The 12,041-nt window shown below is 41.1% G+C and overlaps 4 protein-coding genes and 2 long non-coding RNA genes across 8 annotated transcripts in view; 3 read left to right on the plus strand and 3 right to left on the minus strand.

Moving 5' to 3' along the window:
- Window positions 1-922, minus strand: part of LOC148379945 (uncharacterized) — a 30,926-nt gene extending 30,004 nt beyond the window's left edge. The window contains exons 1-3 of one of the 2 annotated variants that reach the window (XR_015855258.1): window positions 856-922; window positions 441-551; window positions 271-353 (exon numbers count right to left, since the gene is read on the minus strand). This is a non-coding gene — a long non-coding RNA (uncharacterized LOC148379945). The other variant, XR_015855257.1, reaches the window with a different exon arrangement.
- A 129-nt stretch (window positions 923-1,051) lies between these two features.
- On the minus strand, window positions 1,052-2,975 carry smim13 (small integral membrane protein 13). The gene is made up of 2 exons (XM_088366234.1): window positions 2,502-2,975; window positions 1,052-1,934 (listed from the first exon to the last, which is right to left on the minus strand). The coding sequence occupies exons 1-2, from the start codon at window positions 2,575-2,577 to the stop codon at window positions 1,744-1,746; spliced, it is 267 nt and encodes an 88-aa protein (XP_088222360.1). The 5' UTR covers window positions 2,578-2,975; the 3' UTR covers window positions 1,052-1,743.
- A 227-nt stretch (window positions 2,976-3,202) lies between these two features.
- Window positions 3,203-7,688, minus strand: zc3h12ab (zinc finger CCCH-type containing 12Ab). Its single transcript, XM_088366233.1, has 6 exons — window positions 7,515-7,688; window positions 6,460-6,933; window positions 5,314-5,453; window positions 5,012-5,246; window positions 4,817-4,917; window positions 3,203-4,706 (listed from the first exon to the last, which is right to left on the minus strand). Exons 2-6 carry the CDS (start codon window positions 6,813-6,815, stop codon window positions 3,991-3,993), a joined length of 1,548 nt encoding a protein of 515 aa, XP_088222359.1. The 5' UTR covers window positions 6,816-6,933; window positions 7,515-7,688; the 3' UTR covers window positions 3,203-3,990.
- Window positions 3,796-5,883, plus strand: LOC148379949 (uncharacterized). The gene is made up of 3 exons (XR_015855263.1): window positions 3,796-4,894; window positions 5,005-5,208; window positions 5,286-5,883. It is a non-coding gene; the product is annotated as an uncharacterized LOC148379949 (long non-coding RNA).
- A 346-nt stretch (window positions 7,689-8,034) lies between the features above and the next one.
- Window positions 8,035-10,336, plus strand: oscp1a (organic solute carrier partner 1a). Of its 2 annotated transcripts, none has more exons than XM_088365138.1 (11): window positions 8,035-8,282; window positions 8,368-8,397; window positions 8,551-8,705; window positions 8,761-8,928; window positions 9,055-9,135; window positions 9,203-9,306; window positions 9,367-9,495; window positions 9,567-9,615; window positions 9,689-9,840; window positions 9,915-9,972; window positions 10,030-10,336. In XM_088365138.1, exons 1-11 carry the CDS (start codon window positions 8,171-8,173, stop codon window positions 10,159-10,161), a joined length of 1,170 nt encoding a protein of 389 aa, XP_088221264.1. In that variant the 5' UTR covers window positions 8,035-8,170; the 3' UTR covers window positions 10,162-10,336. The 2 variants fall into 2 exon arrangements, with proteins under 2 accessions (XP_088221264.1, XP_088221265.1); XM_088365139.1 differs by having other exon boundaries at window positions 8,791-8,928.
- A 527-nt stretch (window positions 10,337-10,863) lies between these two features.
- Window positions 10,864-11,807, plus strand: lsm10 (LSM10, U7 small nuclear RNA associated). Its single transcript, XM_088365143.1, has 2 exons — window positions 10,864-11,003; window positions 11,347-11,807. The coding sequence occupies exon 2, from the start codon at window positions 11,353-11,355 to the stop codon at window positions 11,761-11,763; it is 411 nt and encodes a 136-aa protein (XP_088221269.1). The 5' UTR covers window positions 10,864-11,003; window positions 11,347-11,352; the 3' UTR covers window positions 11,764-11,807.
- Window positions 11,808-12,041: the final 234 nt, after the last annotated feature.

Raw genomic sequence — 12,041 nt, forward strand, 5'->3', positions numbered from 1 at the left:
TCCATTGGTTAAGCGATATTGGAGAATTAATTTGGTCATAAAAATGTCATGTGGGAAGCGACAAGCCAGAAAAATATTACGAGTGAGCCCATAGCTTTACCTAAATTTGTGCTTTTGCATTCTGTGGAGGGATTTATTGACTAGAAAGCACCATGAGGTCATGTGAGTGAATCAATTGAGTTATTTTAGTCCTCGCTAGCTTTTTGTCTTTCAACGAGTGTGCATGTGTGTGTTTGTGTCACCAGGAGCTACAAAACAAACATGACAAACCTGGCTCGCTCTGTTGTGCTGCTGGAAAAACAGCAGGCTTGTGGTTGCGGTTTGCTTGATCCCAATTGTGCAGTCTCGACACACTGCAGAGAAACAGCAAGCAGGTGTTAGGCTGGAAATTTGCAGCGAGGAAAGGGTTTTTTTGGGGGGGGGGGGGATCAGCTGCTCACCTTGTCTGCAAGTGGTAGTGTCACCGAGCGTGCAGCAAAAAGCACAGCGTGCACAGACCGAGAAAAAGAACTGGAGTGGATGTCATTTCCGTGGTTTACCACAATCATTTCCTGTAAAGTATTTGCAGAATCTGAAATTACAGCTTCTCAAAGACAGAAGAGCTGTCTTTGCTTCAAGGAGGGAAGGGGGTGGAGGGCCCCAGCTGCAGGTTCCAGACCACGCAGCCAAATTTGAAGGAGAGGAAGGATCAGAATGGCAAAGAATAGAACTGCGAGAGGATGTTGTCTTGCAGGATGCGCACGCTGATCAAGTAAATGTGGTTTAATTTAATTTGCAAAATTGGGTGGTACTGGTGTGTTTGGGTGACACCAAAGCACATATTTTTCACGAGGAGTAAAATAAAATCGTGCCTACCGCCAAATATGTCACTCGATGAAGAAGATGCCGTTTTTCTCGCGAAGTGTATACACAATTGATTTCCTGTGCAATGCTGCCGTCTGGTGGACACCTTGTAGAATGCAGATAACAAACCTCACTAAGAAAAACTTTCTTCAGTGAATTTCAAAGCATTATGACCTAATAAAGTCCGCACTTGTAAGAGAAGAAACAGTTCAATTATGAGGACTTTAATATAAAAAAATAATTGAAGACATTTGAGCAGAAAATAGGACTGAGCTCAACATGTTTGGTTTGAAGCGGCTGCCCCACAGAAAACAATAATTAAAAGGTGCAAATTATTGATTCTACAGTTCACCTGGAAGGAAAGCAGAAGACAAATATCGACAAGGCCTTGCTCTGAGTTCATTTGGCCTGCTTGTAGACGGAATAGAAAAAGGAGCTGACGTGATGAAAACAACAGACGCCATTTAGACTTGACGCTGGTGCGGGCAGAGAGCGAGACGGGTCTGGACGCCACAAGGGCGGCTCAGTCTGCAGCAGGGAGCGTCCATTGGGAGCTCCGGGATGTCAGCTTGTGTTGTGTGTAGCAGCATCACGGCTTAGTCAGTGTTCCTTGTCAAGAGCTCTTCAAGTGTACATTGTGTGTATGTGCATTCGTGTGCCACAGGGTTGACAACTTTCCATCTCATTGAAATTTAAGAAGGTGAAGAAGTCCACACAGGTTGTCTGCTTACTTAAAAACACAATCCATTGCCACCACATTTTTTTTTAACTTAATAAAGATGATTTGACAGTAAGAAATGGATGGCGTTCCAAATGGCTTTCAGGTCCGGTCAAGTCTTCAACCGAATGTCAGTCAGGAAAGATTCCCGTTTAGTGTAAGGTGATGTGGTCAGAGGCCATCTACAAGGTGCTCTCCGGGAAGGCGACTCTTTGGCGTGCAGTCCCGGGACGGTTGCGTGCGGGGACGTCAGCGGGGCGTTCGTTCTCGCTTTCGGACGGCTGCGCTTGCGCCCGCGGGGCGGCCGCGTCCCCGATGAGCTCGCGCAGGAACTTGAACTTGGACAAGAAGAGCTGCCAGACCACATACCAACCTGAAACGGAGATGGGCAACATCGCAATGGAAGAGTTATGTGCACTCGTGTCCAGCGTATAGAAATATAAGGTGTCAACAAAAATTTTATCAATAAATACTACTGACCACCCAAAAGGAAAAAAAGGTTGTTTTGATTATATTTGATTTTTTTTGCAAATTGCAGCCTGTGTGTTGTCATTTTCCAAGACCTTTGATATACTAACCTGTCACAATTTATGCAAGCTTTTTAATAACTGTAAACTTTAAAAATGATGTCACGTAAGAAGAAGATTGGCGTCAATATAATTGCTTTTCTGTGCACTTATGTAATGGAAATGTTAAATGGCATTCCATGCATGGTTCATTGGCGTATGACATTACTTTCAGTCGAAACTGACACACCACCACAAGATAAAAATAGACTTCTTGGGTGGCATATAAACTTGTATATGTCTCTTAATCCTCATTGCAAGTGGACACAATCATCTAAATGTGCATCAACAATGACGCACATGGGATTTACTGTAAACCATCGGGTTATGCAAGTTGAAAATGAAGATCAAGATAATCGTCCTTATAAACTTACCGCACAACATGAAGATAAGAACACAAAACAGCGTGGCCACAATGACCAGCAATGTGAGCCCGACACTTTGCCACATCTTTAGCTGGACACTTGGTCTAGCGACGAGGAGCTTATTTTCCAAAGGCCACCATGGAAAAGACAGGGAAAAAACATAGAGCTGCAGGTTAGCTCCTTTGCGCCGCTAGCCGATCGGTCTGAGAGACAAAAACAAAACTGCAGCGCATCGCAAACTCACTGTAGCCTGTTAGCATGTGGCTACTTCTGTTAGCTTTCGCGCAAATACAGGCGCTTTTAAACAGGTTTTTGAGCCCAAGAGAGGCCGTAAAAGTTATCTTATAATAATCAAGCCCAGCATATTAGAGATCGGCATAATTAAGCTACATAACTGCAGAATGTCTTCGTATTGCTAGCTCTTTAATGAGTAATTGTTTTGCGAGTGGACTGACATTGCGCATGCGCCAAGCCGAATTGATTTGTGGGTAATGTAGTTATAAAGTCAAAATCAATTTTTGAAAAGGTCTTCCTAAACTAAGAAATAAATATATTTACACGAGGTTTTTTTGTACACTCAAACATTCGTGTAGGTTACGAAACCTATAAAAGTGACGATTTGTATTTTTAATTATCTCTATGACTATTAAATAATTTATTTTTGTGCGTGTGTGTTGAAACCCAAGCACTATGTCTTAAATGGAATGAAATCAATTCAATAATTATTGCATTTATTTTTACAAATGATTTGTACATCACTTTTTACCATTTTTGTCACCGGAGCCTCGCCTTTCAGGTTGTTCCTCAACTATCCAGCAGGTGGCGACATTAACACGTTTTTCAGATAATCTTGCTTAAAACCACATTTCATAAACTACGGCGTCCTTTATTTTTGTTCATTAATTTCTCGCAAGCAGCAAGCCCAGATCCCAAAGTAACGACGATAATGGAATTGTGTAACTGCAAAATTGGATCCGTCCATCTGGGATTATTTAAATATCAAGTTTTGTATAAAAATATTAGCAATCAAAACCAGGGGGAAGTAACTTGTCTTGCCTGAAGATCCTCCTCCTGTGCAGTATTTGCATAATGTCCAGGTACAAGCCAGGGAGGGCCATTTTCTTGTCCAAAAAAAAAAGGAGTTTTCCGGAAGAGCTCATCTTGCGCAACAAAGGTTAAGTCTGATGCAATTGCATTTGAAACTTGTCCCATTTGGAATCGCTTTTATTTTACCAGCACTGAGGAACTAAAAAAAAAAAATGACCTTGGTGCCAAGTGAATGGAGATATTAAAAAATTAGTCATCTGTTACTATCTTGTCTCACTGTGGTGTCAAGTAACTATGAGGAAAGGACATGATGAGTTTCATTTGGACAAAAATAGTACTCTGGCGCAATCTTATGGCATCATAAGAGTTTTTGAGTGGGTGAATTATTCACAGATTTCCCAAAAAAGCATTTCAACAAAAGATGGTCACCACAGTACAAAAAGTACACAACTTAACAGTTTCTTATCTTATTGTGACTCTGCATCATGATGATCTCAGCAGCCAACATCTGAGGGTCTACCGCAAGCGGAAACATGTTCATGGCCACGTCCACCAAGTCGGCACTGAAGATAGCGAGGAGCTTCGTACGTGTGGCTTTCCTCTCCTCCCCGTAGGCGGTCTGCCATGACGAGTCCGCGGGCGCCACGTTGGCGCTGTGCCGGTGCGCTGACCTGACGCTGTGACGGAGATGCTGGTCTTGAAACGTTGGCCATGAGGCGGAGTCGTGTAGACAGCAGCGGCTCGGTGCGCTCCGAGGATGGGACCTCGGCATGGAACTGCTAGATGTTGCTCCATGACAGTAAGCCTGTTGAGCCTCCGCCGATTGACTCTCGATAGAACCGATACCAGAATCGAACTGCTTATGAGAGCCGTGATCAGAAGAACCCAAACTGCTCTTCCCCTTTTTACACGAGGCCTTCTGCCTCGAGCAGTGAGTCGCTTTGTCTTTTTTCAAGGAGCCTTTCTCAAGTCCCAGAGTTAATTTCCTTGCCACATCTTCGACTAATGAGCAGCTCTGGTCGGGAACGGGACTTCTGGCGGATGATTTGGGAGCGGCGGGGGCGAGCTTTGCATTTTCTCGAAGTTCATCTGCGAGCAAGCAATTGGACTGCTTGGCTCGTCCAGGGTGGAGATATTTGCATTTGAGTCCGTAGGTACATTTCTTTCCTGTTAGATGGACACAAAAACATTTGTCTTGTTTGTTTACTTATAAAAAATATAAACAAGTGGCAGCATGTTTAAAGCAAATAAAAAAATAAAATGACAACTTTACTCACCGTAAGGGCACGGAAGTTTTTGGGGAGTCTTCGGAGACCATCGCAAGAAGTTGTCCAGGTTGGGACCGTCTTTGCCAAGTGGGTCATCGGGAGGCATAAACCTGTTATCATAAATAAAATGTATTATTATTAGTAAAGTCACATTTTTAAGTTTACCTGCTAATTATTTTATTTTTTTCCTGGGTAAGAACTCACTTATCATTCACAAAGGAGTACATGAGCAGCCTCTCCTCGATGCAAGTCTTCCACTCGGGCTTGTCCATCTGGAGGTCACGGTAGAAGTCGTTGGACACGATGACCCCGCCGGTGTCGAAGGCCAGCTGAACGATGAACTTGTCGTCGTTGCAGACCACCCGCCTGCGCCTCACGCGGCGTGACGGCGTGAACGTCAGGTACTTCTTCTTTTCCAGATCTACTAGAATTTTCTGATCTGCAAACAAAGCGAGTAAGCGTCGGACGAATTCAACAGTCAACATCTGCAGAGCAACATCTCTTACCTGAGATCGGAACATCGGGTCTCGGCTGCTCTTTCCTCCAGGATGGAACAAACACGGTGATGGTGGTGTGGCCTCGCTTCAAAAAGAAATCCACCGCCAACTGGATTCCCATGCAAGAGAACACTTCCTTGTCCCCGTGGCTGATTAAGACATTTTGTTCAGAGAAACACTTGGCAGTTTAGTCACACCACACCTTTAGAATAAATCCAACGCATTACCGCATTATCATTTTTATACTATCGTGGGAAGAGTTCAAGATAAGAAAGTAGTCAATGGCAACCCCTGACTTCAACCATAATAAAAACAGAATGAAAATTATGAAGTACAAGATTGTTACTTTTGAATATTAAAACACATTTGTTGTGTTTTGGGGGGCGGATTAACAGCATTTCCATTCATTTCAATAGGGAAAGATGATTTGGATGTGTTCTGAGTTGCAACGATGGTAACACAACAAATATTCGACTGCTATGTAGAGCCTTCAAAGAATTTGGGTTGAGCCCAAAATCATTTGTCTGGCATGGACATAAAACATATTTTTGGATCATGTTTTTTTTTTTTTTTAAAACATCAGCACACAGATCAACTAAGATCTTATTGGCCAGACAGTAAAATGCAGTCAGGCAGGTTCCGGGAAAATCAGATTTGCATATTCAAGGTACAAGTCCCTTACGTGCACTGACATGCCTGACACACACCCATGAGTGTACATCCTCCAAATGTGTAAAATGAAAGGTGAGCACATACTCAGCCGTCATTCCTGAGGTCTCGTATATGCAAAACATTGGTGAACTTTCACAACTGTGTGAAAGTACAACACTCAAGTTTTTGAAAGGAAAGGGATTGCAACGATATGCTCAATCCTTAAATCAACAATTGTCTTGTTCCCAACGGCCATGATTACATTTGTACAACATACTTAAGATTAGAACTGATGTCGATTAGATATTACATGACCACAAAAGTTTGGCATGTGAGAGTGTCTGTAAAAAACAGTTTACACTCTTCAGATAATGAAAGAGCATGAAAACCTTCATACATTTTAGTCTCTTCTTGACTGCCTTTGGATTTAAAAATAACCACTGGAATGTAGCTTTAAAAAAATATAAATAGAAAAAAAAAAAAAAAATAAATAAGAGTTCTCACCTCATGGCTACATTGCTCCCGTCTATGACAATGGGCCTCAGAGCATTTTCGTCATCGCTGCCCCCTTTTTGAGAAGCGAGCAGCAACTTCTGCGATTCTGTGACCCGGTTGTCATCTTTGGTAAGCGGCACCGACAAGGTGGTCACGGGCCCCTCCTGGGCCTTCAGGTCGGCTTTCATCCGTACCAGCTCTCCGAGAACTTTATTTCGGTCCGTGTTGGGGCCGTATTTCTTGAGCACGGCTTCGACCTGCGGTGTGGAGTAACCTAATTTATGGAAGAAGTCCAGCTGGGCCTCAAGGTGGCCACGGCTCAGAGAGGACTCAGGCTCGTCTGGAGAAAACCCAGTGGGCTCCATCGTGTTACAGAAAATGCGACATCGAGTATGATTGCTCTGTGACTAATGGGGAGGGGAGTCCACGGATGTCATTTAAATGTCCATCCTCTCTTCCTGGTGCTGACTGTTCATGTTCCACCTGTTAAAAAAAAAAAACAGCAGAATACTCATTTTAAATACATTTAAAATCATTTTAATTATTTAATCAGAGACATGCAGAGAGAATATTTGACCCTACAATCAATTATAACCACTCCAACTTTTAAAAACAAACAAAAGCAGAAAATATATATTGCAATGGTGCTGAAGAAATATATTACAATATTCATACCACCTTTTTGCACCTGTATTACTTTATTTTAAATATACAAATGACTCTAAATTACTTTCGGCAGTTTGTCAACAAAAAGTCATCTGCAGACACAAATTTTTAAAATTGAGGGCACATTGAACTTGAGGAAATAAAATTGTTCACGTAACACATCTCCAACAGTGCCAAAAAACTTGCGGTATCTTCTTATTTCAAAAATTTATTACAGATCTAGGCAAGTGTACCGAATGAATTCTGTTTACACACAACTAGATCACAGATACGATAAAATGGAATCATGAGGAAAAAAGCGTCACTTTTTGAGATAACCAGAAGTAAAATCCGATCGACACCTGCAGACACACAAGTGTCATTCTCATATTTTCACACAAATAAAAAGACGCACTCACCTTATGAATCTTTTCAGCCTCTCCAGGTCAAACGTCGAGATTTCCTTCCCGTGACAACCAAAGTGTTCATTTGCTTTCAGATCATAAAATCGTGAGGGAACGCTCGGTGTGGTTTCGTCCCAAACTTCTTGCAGTCAACTTGCTTGACTAATCTCCGCAACCAGATCGTGCTCTTTACTGCTCTCTGCCGACAAGATAGAGAATTACATCTTGGTATTATGTTTGAAATTAATTATGCAGATGTATTATAATCATGTGAAGACGCTTTCATAAGTCTAACACACCTTTGATTAAATAAAAAAAGTTTGCTAAAAATAGAACACACTCCGTGCAGAATAAATTTATATGTTTTAACTTGATATATGGTATTGTGCAATAAACAATAAAGACCTTTTAGCAGCTGTCATCATTTTCCTCCCCAATCCAAATTTCTCCCAACAGTCTAAGTGCATTATCCAGTATGTCATCATTGCACAGCAGCCAATGAGGATGAGCCAGGCCATGGCTGATCCTCAGCCTGACCACCTGTCACATCTTAGGGTTTTCTGCAGAGGCATGCTTGGATAAGAGCAAGGGCCTCAACCTGCTCCAGGAAACATGTTCTTTAAAAAGACACCACCGTCCGAGTAGTTGGAGTCTTTCGAGGGTTTTGCAGGATGTCGATGAGAACGCTCCCCTTGGTTTTTATTAACCTTGGAGGCGAGATGCTTTATATACTGGACCAACGTCTGCACGCTCAGAACACCTCTGAGGACAAATCTGAGAAAGGTAGGTTGCCTCTGTTTCTCCAAGTATGCAAAACTTTTATTATTATTGATAGAATAACATTTTTATTTTCTTTGGATTACTGCAGGAGTGTGGTCTGATAATGACAGACAACGAGGTACAGTCTGTGAAAATTAATTTTCAATCTCTGTGAATTTTTGCTATGCATTTATACACTTTTAAAAATTTAACACATCATTTACAATTTAGCAAAATATTTTAAAATATTTCCAGGGTGTGTCATCCAACATATGGTTTCCTGTGTTGACAGTGATGAACGACATTGTGGGGACCATGTTCAGCAAAGCCTTCATGGATGAACTTCTGAAACCTCAGCTGCTTTATTCACACAGGACAATGAAAGTCGTCCTAACTCGCTTGGCGCACGTCTCCATTATGAAATTGAACACAGTCAGCATGGAGAAGGTAACAAAAAAAACTATCAGCACTTGCTAAATTTAAAATTTAAAATTTCAAACAGCTCTACGATCTGATACTCATGGCCTTCAAGTATCAAGTCTTCCAGTGTCCACGTCCTAAGGACCTGCTGCTCATCTCATACAATCACATCGACAGCATCAGGGAATATGTGAAGGACACTCCCGCCGTTGTAAACAAAGTGGACGAGACTCACAGAAAAATCATCGAGGTAGCCCGCATCCAGTCTAAAATCTAGAAACTTTTTAAAACTAATTGTATTTCTGCCTTTTTTTTTAAATTAGAGGTCAAGTGTGCTCGCTTCAAGTTATTCGGGGCATATTTCTTTTCACTGTAGATATACTCGTCTATGACTGCAGGTGAATTCCAGCTTCTCCGACAAACGCTGCTCACGTTCTTACAGGACACGCACATCCGCGTGAGTTCCTTTGCTAGTAATTCGACGCTGGATATAAGGGAAATTAAAACACTGTTTTCTCATTCAGGTGTCCATTTTCCTCCAAAACAAAATCCAAAATCCCAATGGACGGTTTGCCTTGTCGACATCTGGCCCGGTGCCTCACGGAATGGACGTTCCTGGGGTCATTAGGTGACAACTGATTGTGTTACTGAAAAGTTTAGCATCATCATCTTCATCGTGTCTGTGTAGGATGTTTGACAAAAAGGGACGGGAAATGCGACAGAGCCGTTTCCAATCGGGAGGGAGCTACAGTCGCCCTATAAAAGACGCGTCGTTTGGCCTACGTGGAAACCGAGTCATCAAACTGGGCATGAACATGTTGTGCACCTTTTTTATCTTCATATTAAATATTTTTAGGTACAAGTTAACACTTTTTTTCCATTTTAAAGGTATAGTGTAAATCTTGGAGGAGACTCATCCAAAGGTTCCTCAGTGAAGGTATTGTAGTAAAACTCCAAAAACATTTTTATGGCTATTATAAAAACCCAAATGGAATGTGTTGGTTCTGAAGAACCTGGAAGATGCCTCTCCCAACCCGATGGCTAAAGAAGAGCTCAATCTACTGGCCCGCCTGATGGGCACGGTTGAGATTGAGAACGTGTCCGGTTCTGAAACTGGATTTCAGATCAATCTGCTCGCTGGTGCTCAAGAAGACGACGAGGGGTATGTGATTTATTTCTGCAGCTGTCATGTTTAGCATGATGCTTTTGTTAAATTTGGTGTTTATTTTATGATAGGGGAGCTTCAGGAGGGGCCGAGGAGTCATTTGAAGTGATGAATATACAAGCCCTGAAGGTAAATGGGCACGTGTTCCTGGAAATTACATATGATTGAAATATTTTTCTATTGCAGGATGAAAGTTCCTCGACTCAGCTGGCTCAAATTGCCAGACTTTTTGTAGAACAAGAGAAGACCCCAGATAATGTAAACAGCGACAAGGGAGATGACCTGCTGTCTATGATGGATGACCTTGAACCCTTGTGACATAATTCTCTTTTATTATTATTATTATCATTATTATCATTTTTATTTTATTTTTTATTATTATAAATCACTCACAACTTCAATGTACCGAAAATAAATTTTAAAAAATTGTAAATTATTTCAAAACAGTTGTAATTAATTTATTGAAGTTCACTATATTTTTTGAAACGCTTAATAAAATATTTGTTGATGATTATTCCTCTTTTGGACTACTTTCTTTGAGAAATATAATAGCCAAGAATTGTGAATTTTACAAAATCCGGCAGGGGGCAGTGTTGCTATGCCAACAGCTGTTTCTGAGGTTAAATGGGTCAATCCGTTTTGCTCTCTGTACCCGGAAGTGTTCGTCATTCTTCTGCGAAGGCTTTTTCAAAATGTGTAATTTTGTAATGGATTAAAAACGCAAGATAATATTTCCATGTTGGATATTAATAGCTCGATCACTCAATAGTTTTTTTTTGTAGTTGCGTTTATAGTTGCATGGTTTTAATCAAAGTTACTGAAATAACGCATTATTCTATCACTTCAAATAAATAAAAAAATTGTAAATTATTTAAAAACAGTTGTAATTAATTTATTGCAGTTCACTATATTTTTTGAAACGCTTAATAAAATATTTCTTGATGATTATTCCTCTTTTTGAATACCTTTCTTTTGGAAATATAATAGCCAAGAATTGTGAATTTTCCAAAATCCGGCAGAGGGCAGTGTTGCTATGCAAACAGCTATATCTGAGCTTAAATGGGCCAATCTGTTTTGTTTCCTGTACCCGGAAGTGTTCGACATTCTTCCGCGAAGGCTTTTTTCAAAATGTGTAATTTTCTAATGGATTAAAACGCAAGGTAATATTTCCATATTGGATATGCATAGCTCGATCTGTCAATAGTTTTGTTTGTAATTGTGTTTCTTGTTGCATGGTTTTAATCAAAGTTACTTAAATAACGCATTATTGCAATGGTTCCAACAAAACGGTACTAACAAAAAATAGTTCTCTATTATTGCGATTGTGAACAATTGTTTTAGAAAAACGAGATGCAGCTTCAAGTTATATAAAGTTATTATTGCAAGACGTGCAATTTGAATAGAAACCGTGTTTAAATATAAGGGAAAATATAATTAAATTAATGTATTACACACACATGGTTTCTTTATGCACCAATGTGCTAACCTTGAGGCTTCTTGCAGGAAGCCATGGAGTCAGAAAAAACGGAGAGCCCGCTGTCAAGCCAAGCGGAGAACTTCAGCTCCATCCGGGAGCGCACCATCGCAGAGAACAGCATGGTGGTGCTTCTCCAGGGCCTGCGCGGGGAGGTGACCACGGTGGACCTGAGGAACGAGAGCACTGCACGGGGCCGGGTGATCAACGTGGACGCCTTCATGAACGTACGCCTGGAGGAGGTACTCTTCCGAGACAGCAAGGGTCGCCAGACTCACCTGCAGGATCTCTTCATCACTGGTCGAAACATCCGATACGTTCATATCCCTGACCACATGGACATCATGAAGACTATACAGGGTCAGCTGGCCAAGATCCACCGTGTCCGCAATTTTGGAAAAGAGGGAGGAGGCAGAAAGGAGTATGCCAAGAAGAAGACAAACTAACTGAAGCTTTTTGAGTTCATTTCTAATAAAAATAAAGCTTTAATGATATAAAATAATGAATGATTTCTTTTTCTGAAGCATAGTGGTGGCAGAATCATAAACGAGCTGCTTTTCTTTAGCTGGAAAATTTTGCCAGACAATTAGAAGAACATTTGTGTACCATAGAAACAAATGTAAAAGATTAGTCGAAAATGTAAACACCGACTTCCTCCAGGTACATTTAATCCAAAGTAGTGCTTTTCCCATTACAACAGAAAAGCCCTTTGTTAATAAAAAGT

This window comes from Syngnathus floridae, chromosome 21 (assembly GCF_059516105.1).
Source record: "Syngnathus floridae isolate MCC-2025c chromosome 21, RoL_Sflo_1.0, whole genome shotgun sequence".
Taxonomy (NCBI): Eukaryota; Metazoa; Chordata; class Actinopteri; order Syngnathiformes; family Syngnathidae; genus Syngnathus; species Syngnathus floridae.

Coding starts and splice junctions, on each gene's coding strand:
- zc3h12ab (XM_088366233.1), bottom strand. CDS start 6,815: ATGGAGCCCACTGGGTTTTCTCCAGACGAGCCTGAGTCCTCTCTGAGC. Junction 5,454..6,459: donor GGGAGCAATGTAGCCATGAG/GTGAGAACTCTT, acceptor TGTCTTAATCAG/CCACGGGGACAAGGAAGTGT. Junction 5,247..5,313: donor ACCCGATGTTCCGATCTCAG/GTAAGAGATGTT, acceptor CTTTGTTTGCAG/ATCAGAAAATTCTAGTAGAT.
- oscp1a (XM_088365138.1), top strand. CDS start 8,171: ATGTCGATGAGAACGCTCCCCTTGGTTTTTATTAACCTTGGAGGCGAG. Junction 8,398..8,550: donor TGATAATGACAGACAACGAG/GTACAGTCTGTG, acceptor CTGTGTTGACAG/TGATGAACGACATTGTGGGG. Junction 8,706..8,760: donor ACACAGTCAGCATGGAGAAG/GTAACAAAAAAA, acceptor AATTTCAAACAG/CTCTACGATCTGATACTCAT.
- lsm10 (XM_088365143.1), top strand. CDS start 11,353: ATGGAGTCAGAAAAAACGGAGAGCCCGCTGTCAAGCCAAGCGGAGAAC.
- smim13 (XM_088366234.1), bottom strand. CDS start 2,577: ATGTGGCAAAGTGTCGGGCTCACATTGCTGGTCATTGTGGCCACGCTG. Junction 1,935..2,501: donor TCTTATCTTCATGTTGTGCG/GTAAGTTTATAA, acceptor TCTCCGTTTCAG/GTTGGTATGTGGTCTGGCAG.